The sequence below is a fragment of the Oncorhynchus kisutch genome, linkage group LG11, assembly GCF_002021735.2.
Source record: "Oncorhynchus kisutch isolate 150728-3 linkage group LG11, Okis_V2, whole genome shotgun sequence".
Lineage (NCBI taxonomy): Eukaryota > Metazoa > Chordata > Actinopteri > Salmoniformes > Salmonidae > Oncorhynchus > Oncorhynchus kisutch.
Window position 1 is genome coordinate 19689214 of NC_034184.2, and position 12151 is coordinate 19701364.

The following is a 12151-nucleotide window of genomic DNA, read 5'->3' on the forward strand; positions in this document are numbered from 1 at the left end:
TCAATTCATTGGGGCATGGACTACAAGCATTTGTTAGTTATGTCAAGTTGGCTTTATGTCCTTTGGGTGGTGGACCATTCTTGATACACACAGGAAACTGTTGAGCATGAAAAACCCATCAGTGTTGTAGTTCTTTAATCCTTTGTCTTGCCCATTCACCCTCTGAATGGCACACAAACGCAATCCATGCCTCATTGTCTCAAGGCTTCAAAATCCTTCTTTAACCTGCCTCCTCCCCTTCATCTACACGGATTGAAGTGGATTTAACAGGTGACAACTGATCATAGCTTTCACCTCGATTCACCTGGTCAGTCTGTGTCATGGAAAGACCAGGTGTTTTTAATGAACTTCTTCATATTCGCACAGAAGTGGATTAAAGAGACAAATATATATAAGAAAATACAATATATAGACTAGTTAACTTCTTATACGCACGGAAGTGGACTGGCGAGATTGTTATAATTGTGTTATTAAATCCTTGTTATGCATTTTATTCTGCATTTGTAAACAGAGCACCCTTGTAAAAAACAGTCTCAATGGGACTTGCCTGAAAAAAATAAAGGTTTGATCAAATAAATAACTATATGTTAATATATGTTAACAGCATATAACAGGTGTATAACAGGTGTATAACAAGACATTCAGTGACTGATGAACGTGTCTTTGTATTCACAGCACTACTATTCTCTGGGGCTAGTCACGCTGAGAGGGGGTCAAAGGTCAGATCAGCATGGCACTGCTCTGGAGCCCTCAGAGAGACTGATTTAATGTGTGGCCCTACGGACCAGAGGAAAAGAGAGGATTCTGCAACCACTGATCTAACACAGAGAGAGAGAGAGAAACAGAGCGAGAGAGAGAAGAACAGAGGCTAACAGAGAGAAACAGAGTGAGAGAGAGAAGAACAGAGGCTAACAGAGAGAAACAAAACGAGAGAGAGAAGAACAGAGGCTAACAGAGAGAAACAAAACGAGAGAGAGAAGAACAGAGGCTAATAGAGAGAAACAGAGCGAGAGAGAGAAGAACAGAGATTAACAGAGAGAAACAAAACGAGAGAGAGAAGAACAGAGGCTAATAGAGAGAAACAGAGCGAGAGAGAGAAGAACAGAGGCTAATAGAGAGAAACAGAGCGAGAGAGAGAAGAACAGAGGCTAATAGAGAGAAACAGAGCGAGAGAGAGAAGAACAGAGGCTAATAGAGAGAAACAGAGCGAGAGAGAGAAGAACAGAGGCTAATAGAGAGAAACAGAGTGAGAGAGAGAAGAACAGAGGCTAATAGAGAGAAACAGAGTGAGAGAGAGAGAACAGAGGTTAGTAGAGAGAAACAGAGCGAGAGAGAGAAGAACAGAGGCTAATAGAGAGAAGGAGAGGAAGGGAGAGAGGAACAGAGAGCGAGAAAGAGAGAGAAGGGCCAACAGAGAAAGAGAAAAAATAATCTCTCACTCATTCAAGGGAGCGTGAGGGAGAAAGAGAGAGATGTACACAGGGATAGAGGAGTGAGAGATGTACACAGGGATAGAGGAGGGAGAGATGTACACAGGGATAGAGGACGGAGAGATGTACACAGGGATAGAGGATGGAGAGATGCACACAGGGATAGAGGAGGGAGAGATGTACACAGGGATAGAGGACGGAGAGATGTACACAGGGATAGAGGACGGAGAGATGTACACAGGGATAGAGGACGGAGAGATGTACACAGAGGGATAGAGGACGGAGAGATGTACACAGGGATAGAGGACGGAGAGATGTACACAGGGATAGAGGAGGGAGAGATGTACACAGGGATAGAGGAGGGAGAGATGTACACAGAGGGATAGAGGACGGAGAGATGCACACAGGGATAGAGGAGGGAGAGATGTACACAGGGATAGAGGAGGGAGAGATGTACACAGAGGGATAGAGGACGGAGAGATGCACACAGGGATAGAGGAGGGAGAGATGTACACAGGGATAGAGGAGGGAGAGATGCACACAGGGATAGAGGAGGGAGAGATGTACACAGGGATAGAGGAGGGAGAGATGTACACAGGGATAGAGGACGGAGAGATGTACACAGGGATAGAGGAGGGAGAGATGGGAGAAAGTAGATGTTCCAACAAGATGAGGGGCTTAACAGAAGGCCGTGGTCAGTGTAGACGTACCCAGCTCAAACATTTGTAGAGGGAGGTTGAGAAAGCCGGAGTGGGGAGTGTAGGGGTTGCTCTGTCCGGGAGCTGTACACACATCTTCAGCCGCCGGCAGCAGCAGCAGAAAGGAAACATTATGACCCAACTCCAACACCTCGTGAGTGTAGATACGGAAGTGCTTGGCCTGCAACCAGACATGAACACAGTAAGAATATGAACAGAGGCAAAGATGGACACATACAGCCGGGCACGCACACACACCCACGCACACACCCACTCGCACACACACACACCCACTCGCACACAGGCAGGGACACAGGCAGGGACACACACATTCACTAAGGCACAAACGACATGGCATGACTCATTGAACCCACATTCCAACTCGCCCATCTAAGTGTCTTGGTAAATGTTCTCCATGCCTTGTATTTCTCCTTTATCTCTAAATTAATGGAATACTTTGACAGTGAGATGTGATAGACAATTCTGTCTGTCCAGTTCTTCTAAGAACATAAACGACATCATTTTGTGTTCTTCAGGAATGTCAGTATCAGAGTGCTGAGGCTAGCTATGTGGCGGTGCCTCCGTTTGAAAAATGACACCCTATTCCCTATGTAGTGCACTACTTGTAAACAGGGCCCATATGGCTCTATATAGGAAAGAGGGTGCCATTTTTTGGACGCAGACACCACCACATAGCTAGCCTCAGCACTCTGATACTGACATTCCTGAAGAACACAACTATGTTGTTTATTTTTCTCAACACCAACAATAACATCTGCTAAACACATGTATGTGACAAATACATTTGATTTGAAGACACTCAGGGAGATAGATGGCTTTCAGAGCCCAGCTGATTTGTGTTGTAAAACAACTCTGAGTAAAGAGAGGAGTGTTCAGAGGTAGAGAGAAGATAAAAGATCAAACAGAAACTATAAACTTAATAGAGAGGCTCACGTCAGGACCATCAACCATCCAATATGGCTCCTGTCAGAGAAGGACCTGATGAGAGATGGGTTTTATGTGCCTGGCACAGAGCTACTGTAGAGACAGATTGGTGTGTGTGTGTGTATAGACGTGCATTCCTGTGTGTGTACCTGGTGCAGAGGTAGGTTGATGAGTTTGAGCAGGGCCTTGAGGGAAGTCTGTAGCTCGTAGTAGAGGAGCGGTGTGTTACTGTCTGTCGTTTGATCTGCTCCCTCTCTCTCTCCCGCCGGTCTCTCCTCTCCATCCTCTAGGGTGGACAGTCTCTGCAGCCAGTCCCACTCCTCCCTGAGAGAGAAAAAGAGAGGGAAAAAAGAGAGAAAGAAGAGAAACACCTAATGTAAGCAGGAATAAGATCATAGGTTCCAAGTTGTTGTGATGGCTCTGTGTCGGAGCATAGCACTGAGCAGCAGAATAGTAACAGAGTAAAGGGCTGTGACTCTGAAGGCTGATGCCGCCGAAAACATTACGATGCACCAATAGAGTATCACTATGTCCATCGGTCTGTTTATGTGTGTGTGTGTGTGTGTGTGTGTGTGGATCGTTGTTTTGCTCCAGGGAATTTCTCTGTACGTGGGCTCTCCCACTGTGCTCTGTGGTGCAGTCTGTGGAAAGACCTAGTAAATCACATCTTCCACTGCCCCTGGACGTGTGTGTGTATACTTCCTTGCCAGCAACAGTGAGTGTATGTCTGCCTGTCTATATTCCTCTTTACCTGAAACTTATGTGAAGTCCTCTTCCAAAGTGCGAGTGTGTGTGTAACTGGCCCAGTGGGTGTATATACTGTATAATACTCCCTGTGTCAAGCTAACCACTGAGGTCACCTCTACCACCTCAGACCAATGTCAACAAACAACTCATTTACACAACTCACACAAACACACACACCAACGCACAGAGAACACACACGCACACCTACACACATCTCTGTTTCACCTGTAGAGAGAAACTCAACACCTCTATCTCACTTCTATCCCCTTAGGTCTTTCTCTCCTCTCCCTTCATCCCTCTCTTTCTCTCCTCTCATCCCTCTCTTTCTCTCCTCTCCCTTCATCCCTCTCTTTCTCCCCTCTCCTCTCATCCCTCTCTTTCTCTCCTCTCCTCTCATCCCTCTCTTTCTCCCCTCTCTCCTCATCCATCTCTTTCTCTCCTCTCCCCTCATCCCTCTCTTTCTCTCCTCTCTCCTCATCCCTCTCTTTCTCTCCCCTCATCCCTCTCTTTCTCCCTTCTCTCCTCATCCGTCTCTTTCTCTTCTCTCCCCTCATCCCTCTCTTTCTCTCCTCTCATCCCTCTCTTTCTCTCCTCATCCGTCTCTTTCTCTCCTCTCCCCTCATCCCTCTCTTTCTCCCCTCTCCTCTCATCCCTCTCTTTCTCCCCTCTCTCCTCATCCATCTCTTTCTCTCCTCTCCCCTCATCCCTCTCTTTCTCTCCTCATCCCTCTCTTTCTCTCCCCTCATCCCTCTCTTTCTCCCCTCTCTCCTCATCCGTCTCTTTCTCTCCTCTCCCCTCATCCCTCTCTTTCTCTCCTCTCATCCCTCTCTTTCTCTCCTCATCCGTCTCTTTCTCTCCTCTCCCCTCATCCCTCTCTTTCTCCCCTCTCTCCTCATCCCTCTCTTTCTCCCCTCATCCGTCTCTTTCTCCCCTCATCCGTCTCTTTCTCCCCTCATCCGTCTCTTTCTCTCCTCTCATCCCTCTCTTTCTCCCCTCTCTCCTCATCCGTCTCTTTCTCTCCTCTCCCCTCATCCCTCTCTCCTCACCCGTCTCTTTCTCTCCTCTCACCCCTCTCTTTCTCCCCTCTCTCCTCATCCGTCTCTTCTCTTCTCTCCCCTCATCCCTCTCTTTCTACCCTCATCCCTCTCTTTCTCTCCTCATCTGTCTGTCTCTCCTCATCCCTTTCTTTCTCCCCTCATCCCTCTCTTTCTCCCCTCATCCCTCTCTTTCTCTCCTCTCCCCTCTCCCCTCATCCCTCTTTTCTCGCTCCTCAACTGACCATGGGTACAACACTCTCCAGTTTCTCTACATCTACCAACAGCCAAAGCTCCCAAGTATTTCCATGATCTGTAGATGAAAATACATGAGGCTTTGGCACAGTGTCTGTAGCATAATATTATACTGTCAGATCCAAATACACACTGCTGCCCGTCTAGTGTCTGCCTCTCTGTCTCTCACACTAACATGAGGGAGGGATAGTGAGAGAGACAGTGAAATAGAGAGAATAGAAGGAGTAAACAGACAGAAAGAGAGAGAGAGAAAGTGGGATGAGAGAAAGTCTGTCTGACTGCAGTGTTTTCTTGAGATGAAGGGGAAAAACGCAGTCCAATGTTTCCCTTTGTTTCTCACTTCCCACTGTATCTAGGACCACAGCACAGCTAACTAGGACCACAGCACAGCTAACTAGGACCACAGCACAGCTAACTAGGACCACAGCACAGCTAACTAGGACCACAGCACAGCTAACTAGGACCACAGCACAGCTAACTAGGACCGCAGCACAGGTGACTAGGACCGCAGCACAGCTAACTAGGACCGCAGCACAGGTGACTAGGACCGCAGCACAGGTGACTAGGACCGCAGCACAGCTAACTAGGACCGCAGCACAGGTGACTAGGACCGCAGCACAGCTAACTAGGACCACAGCACAGCTAACTAGGACCGCAGCACAGGTGACTAGGACCGCAGCACAGCTAACTAGGACCGCAGCACAGGTGACTAGGACCGCAGCACAGGTGACTAGGACCGCAGCACAGCTAACTAGGACCGCAGCACAGCTAACTAGGATGGCAGCAGAGGCGACTAGGACCGCAGCACAGCTAACTAGGACCGCATCACAGGTGACTAGGACCACAGCACAGCTAACTAGGATGGCAGCAGAGGCGACTAGGACCGCAGCTAACTAGGACCGCATCACAGGTGACTAGGACCACAGCACAGCTAACTAGGACCGCAGCACAGGTGACTAGGACCGCAGCACAGCTAACTAGGACCACAGCACAGCTAACTAGGACCGCAGCACAGGTGACTAGGACTGCAGCACAGCTAACTAGGACCGCAGCACAGGTGACTAGGACCGCAGCACAGGTAACTAGGACCGCAGCACAGGTAACTAGGACTGCAGCACAGCTAACTAGGACGGCAACACAGCTAACTAGGGCCACAGCACAGCAAACTAGGACCGCAGCACAGGTGACTAGGAGCGCAGCACAGGTGACTAGGAGCGCAGCCCAGCTAGCTAGAACCACTGTTAAAACAGCCAGCTTCAGTCAGCTGATTCTAGCCACACTTTATGGCTAGTTCTAGTCGGGCCGCTCAGTCTCATATTCAGACAACTCTCACTTTTGTTAGTGTCTCTTTGGTCAAGGTCACGCCAAATACTTATCACCACATCTCATTCAGCCTATCAGCAGCCTTGATTCCCGGGACTTCTGTTTCAGTTAGTCTGTGACACCAGCACACTGTGTGGTCAGAAATGTGCTTTCCCCATCCCGATGAGCACTTCCTGTAAAGGAGTGTGCAACTGGCTGCAGGGAAGCCAGGCGCAGGAGAGCAGAAATGTGTAGCAAACGGAGCCCTTTATTGAGGCGAACGCAATATGGACTTGGTCTTTTACCAAATTGGGTTATATTCTGTATACCACCCCTACCTTGTCACACAACTGATGGCTCAAACGCAATTAGAAAGGAAATAAATTCCACAAATTCACTTTTAACAAGGCACACCTGTTCATTGAAATGCATTCCAGGTGACTACCTCATGAAGCTGGTTGAGAGAATGCCAAGAGTGTGCAAAGCTGTCATCAAGGTAAAGGGTGGCTACTTTGAAGAATCTAAAATCTAAAATATATTTAGATTTGTTTAACCCTTTTTGGTTACTACATGATTCCATATGTGTTATTTCATTGTTTAGATGCCTTTAATTGCATTAGCATACTTTATTCAACGATTTTTGTCATTCAGTTGATCATAACTAAGGTGAGTTTCCTCGTCTCCTCACTCCGCTGCTGCCTGCATCCAAACCAAGGGCTGTTTCCTCGTCTCCTCACTCCGCTGCTGCCTGCATCCAAACCAAGGGCTGTTTCCTTGTCTCCTCACTCCGCTGCTGCCTGCATCCAAACCAAGGGCTGTTTCCTCGTCTCCTCACTCCGCTGCTGCCTGCATCCAAACCAAGGGCTGTTTCCTCGTCTCCTCACTCCGCTGCTGCCTGCATCCAAACCAAGGGCTGTTTCCTCGTCTCCTCACTCCGCTGCTGCCTGCATCCACCCCAAGGGCTGTTTCCTCGTCTCCTCACTCCGCTGCTGCCTGCATCCAAACCAAGGGCTGTTTCCTCGTCTCCTCACTCCGCTGCTGCCTGCATCCAAACCAAGGGCTGTTTCCTCGTCTCCTCACTCCGCTGCTGCCTGCATCCACCCCAAGGGCTGTTTCCTCGTCTCCTCACTCCGCTGCTGCCTGCATCCACCCCAAGAGCTGTTTCCTCGTCTCCTCACTCCGCTGTTGCCTGCATCCACCCCAAGAGCTGTTTCCTCGTCTCCTCACTCCGCTGCTGCCTGCATCCACCCCAAGAGCTGTTTCCTCGTCTCCTCACTCCGCTGCTGCCTGCATCCACTCCAAGGGCTGTTTCCTCGTCTCCTCACTCCGCTGCTGCCTGCATCCACCCCAAGGGCTGTTTCCTTGTCTCCTCACTCCGCTGCTGCCTGCATCCACTCCAAGGGCTGTTTCCTCGTCTCCTCTCTCCGCTGCTGCCTGCATCCACTCCAAGGGCTGTTTCCTCGTCTCCTCACTCCGCTGCTGCCTGCATCCACTCCAAGGGCTGTTTCCTCGTCTCCTCACTCCGCTGCTGCCTGCATCCACTCCAAGGGCTGTTTCCTCGTCTCCTCACTCCGCTGCTGCCTACATCCACTCCAAGGGCTGTTTCCTCGTCTCCTCACTCCGCTGCTGCCTGCATCCACTTCAAGGGCTGTTTCCTCGTCTCCTCACTCCGCTGCTGCCTGCATCCACCCCAAGAGCTGTTTCCTCGTCTCCTCACTCCGCTGCTGCCTGCATCCACTCCAAGGGCTGTTTCCTCGTCTCCTCACTCCGCTGCTGCCTGCATCCACTCCAAGGGCTGTTTCCTCGTCTCCTCACTCCGCTGCTGCCTGCATCCACCCCAAGAGCTGTTTCCTCGTCTCCTCACTCCGCTGCTGCCTGCATCCACTCCAAGGGCTATTTCCTCGTCTCCTCACTCCGCTGCTGCCTGCATCCACCCCAAGGGCTGTTTCCTCGTCTCCTCACTCCGCTGCTGCCTGCATCCACTCCAAGGGCTGTTTCCTCGTCTCCTCACTCCGCTGCTGCCTGCATCCACTCCAAGGGCTGTTTCCTCGTCTCCTCACTCCGCTGCTGCCTGCATCCACTCCAAGGGCTGTTTCCTCGTCTCCTCACTCCGCTGCTGCCTGCATCCACCCCAAGAGCTGTTTCCTCGTCTCCTCACTCCGCTGCTGCCTGCATCCACTCCAAGGGCTGTTTCCTCGTCTCCTCACTCCGCTGCTGCCTGCATCCACTCCAAGGGCTGTTTCCTCGTCTCCTCACTCCGCTGCTGCCTGCATCCACTCCAAGGGCTGTTTCCTCGTCTCCTCTCTCCGCTGCTGCCTGCATCCAAACCAAGGGCTGTTTCCTCGTCTCCTCTCTCCGCTGCTGCCTGCATCCAAACCAAGGGCTGTTTCCTCGTCTCCTCTCTCCGCTGCTGCCTGCATCCAAACCAAGGGCTGTTTCCTCGTCTCCTCTCTCCGCTGCTGCCTGCATCCAAACCAAGGGCTGTTTCCTCGTCTCCTCTCTCCGCTGCTGCCTGCATCCACTCCAAGGGCTGTTTCCTCGTCTCCTCACTCCGCTGCTGCCTGCATCCAAACCAAGGGCTGTTTCCTCGTCTCCTCACTCCGCTGCTGCCTGCATCCAAACCAAGGGCTGTTTCCTCGTCTCCTCACTCCGCTGCTGCCTGCATCCACTCCAAGAGCTGTTTCCTCGTCTCCTCTCTCCGCTGCTGCCTGCATCCAAACCAAGGGCTGTTTCCTCGTCTCCTCTCTCCGCTGCTGCCTGCATGAGTTTAAATATATACTGTTTTCTAGTAATATGGCTTTTATTTCAGGTTCGGGCTCATTTAATTTCTGTGATGTCGGTCCGAGCCTGGGCTCGGGCTTCAGCTCACCATGCTTAGGTTGGACCGGGCTAGAATCTTGGGGTTTATATGAGGCCTGGAACCATGTTGCAACACTATGATGGAGGAGCTGTCCAAAATCAACCTCTCTTGAAGTGACGCTCAACATGTTTCATGGAGGGAGTTCATTGCAGCCTTAAACTGATGTCACATGAAGTAATCTGGATGCAATTTTGGTTGCTTGCTACAAAGTTGCATCTTGGTTGCTCTGTGTGTCACTCCCAACAAATCCAAAGGTAATGTAAAGGTAAGAGTAAGTAAGACAGTAAGTATACATCCAGCTGTGGTGAGTCCTTACCTGGAGACATTGGCGTTGTCTCGTACCCGCGCGTGGCACAGCATGTTGGGCATCCTCTGTGGTACCAGCACCCTGATCTGGTCTACAGAGCTGCTGAGCTTCAGGTAGCCCAGGTACAGACCTGGGACCAGGCGATGCTGGCTACGCCTCTGGTAGGCCAAGATGTCCTGTGGAGTGAGGGACAGAGGGAGGGGGGGGAAGAGAGAGAGACAGCGAGAGAGAGAGAGAGAGAGAGAGAGAAAAAGGGGAGAGAGAATATACAGAGTCAGTGTGTGTGTGTATGTGTGTGCTACCTGTATAGTGATGAGCAGTATGTCCAGTGCATAGGGTATACACTAGATGACTGACAGGGGGCGCTGTAATGAAGCCATCTTGACACTCCCCCACCATGTAACAAATATGTTGGAAGCTATAGAAATGGACGAATTCATTTCTAAATTTGCTTTTGCCACGTTTATTTTATTATAGACATCTCAATGCTTTAAATGATATAATGTGAGATAAACATGTTCCTTAAGGCATAATCTTTTGAAAGTTCTAATGTTACTGTCCCCACTACAACATAAAATACTTAAATACATGTAATTTTGTCCATGAAACATTTCATTGAAATAGAATTCCATTCCTTCCTATGGAGGACTGCTTCTTCTTGGGAGTGCCAATATGGCCGACCGGTGGCTTCAACGCCTCTCATTCAGGGTTTATATACATCACTGGTTATAATATAATAATATATGCTACTTAGCATGCTTATGTGTGCATAAGCATGGGTGATACCTGGAATCAAACCCACTATCCTGACGTAGCAAGTGTCATGCTGTACCGACTGAGCTACAGAGGACCACTATGATATGGTTATAGTAGGGTTATGTTATGGTGGGGTTATAGTAGAGTTATGGTAGGGTTGTGTGAATGTTATGGTAAATCTATCTTCTACCTGTATGGTTATTAGCAGTATGTCCAGCGCGTAGGGTTCTTCAGGTGTGGACAGACTCTTCCTCTGGCTCTGTAGCTTGGACACCTGCATCCACTTCCCATTGAAGAAGGAGTACTGGCTCTCCATGTCCCTGATCGTCAATAACAATACATTACCATGACGATCCTTGATGGGCTCGTAGTGGACACGCCCCAGGTTGTGTGTGCCTAACAGATTCTGAGAATGACATCAGTCAATCAATCACTGAATACACCAATAAATCATTCTATCTGTATGTTTGCCTATCTATTCATCTCTCACTCACATACCACACACATACACGAGTGTACCTGTAGTTGCCCAGCGGCAGACAGCATCTTCTGTCTGGCCTGTAGAGTGGAGGAGGAGGACATGGAGACAGACATACTCTGTCTCAGCCACCGCACATCCTCCCACATACATGACAACTACAGAGAGAGGGAGGGGATGTAGATAGAGAGAAATAGAGAGAGAGGAGAGAAAGAGAGACTGCACCATGAAGATAATCTAGAAAAGGTATCATGGTACATTCCTTTTTACTCTGCTAAGTATAAAGTGAAATGCAGAAACCAGCTTGATGCAATTTAGTCATACAAAAAATAAATTCAATGTGGCCACCGTTCTTGATACAATGTACTACATTACCCACAATACCTTAGTGAACCAGAGGAAGTCCTGCATGAGAGAGCTGCCGTAGGAGTCATCCACCTCCACTATAGGGATCTGGTCCTCTGTGGTCACCAGAACACTGTCTTTGTGGTAAAACACTGCTGCCAGGTAAACCCCCCTATAAAACCAGCACAATGGAATAGTCCAGCTCAGTTTCACAATGGAGAGTCTCCAATTTGAACAGTCCATGATGTACATCCAGGTGGTGTAATTTACACAAAAACACTACTAGCTCACCTTTTGAGTGTCTTGACGAACTTGTTTGAAGAGTTAAACAGGTGCTTGAGACTTCTGGAGACGGACTGCTTACGGCTTGGGTTCTGGAGCTTTGATGTGTCTGAGAGTAGGAGAGGAGACAGGTTGAGGAAGAAGAGAAACTGATTACTTGTCTTCATAGTAAACAAGACATTTTACCTCTTATTTGTTGGTCTCATTACTTCTGCTGTTTTGAACATGAACTAGTGTCTGTATGTCTGTTTGTGCGCTGATTTGAAACACTCAAATGCTTTCAGAATTGAAATGCAATCATAGTAGTGTCTATAAACCCAGGCCTGAGTGTTATTGTGTTATAGTAACTCTGTGTTTTGTGTGTTTTTCAGTATTGTAATGATGTTATTCCCTGCATGTTGATCAGTACTCAATTAACTGTTATTGTACAGAACTTGTACATATGTCTTCTAATGGTTTATTCAGTATTGTAATTGTTGTTATTGTCAGTGCTGTACTAGGACCTTGACCTTCTAAGATGCAAAGTGAGTCTTACTTTATCGGAGTGAGCGAGAGTGGATGGTTTCGAGAGAAAGGGATTGACAGCGAAATAGAGAGAGAGAAAGAGAGCGAGAGAGAGCAGGAGAGAACAACCTTGTTGACTGTTTGTTATGTCGTGTCCTTTCTTGGCAATTGAATGAAAGGAAACAATCACAAAACAACAGCAGGGGAA

General features: G+C 48.9%; 1 protein-coding gene across 1 annotated transcript in view; it reads right to left on the reverse strand.

Moving 5' to 3' along the window:
- Positions 1-12151, reverse strand: part of ankfn1a (ankyrin repeat and fibronectin type III domain containing 1a) — a 221125-nt gene that overhangs the window by 17572 nt on the left and 191402 nt on the right. Inside the window, exons 15-21 of the mRNA XM_031835416.1 lie at positions 11449-11548; positions 11197-11329; positions 10854-10970; positions 10525-10740; positions 9588-9754; positions 3223-3397; positions 2141-2309 (exon numbers count right to left, since the gene is read on the reverse strand). Of these exons, the coding sequence (XP_031691276.1) occupies positions 2141-2309; positions 3223-3397; positions 9588-9754; positions 10525-10740; positions 10854-10970; positions 11197-11329; positions 11449-11548 (1077 nt within the window). The remainder of the gene's footprint in view (positions 1-2140; positions 2310-3222; positions 3398-9587; positions 9755-10524; positions 10741-10853; positions 10971-11196; positions 11330-11448; positions 11549-12151) is intronic.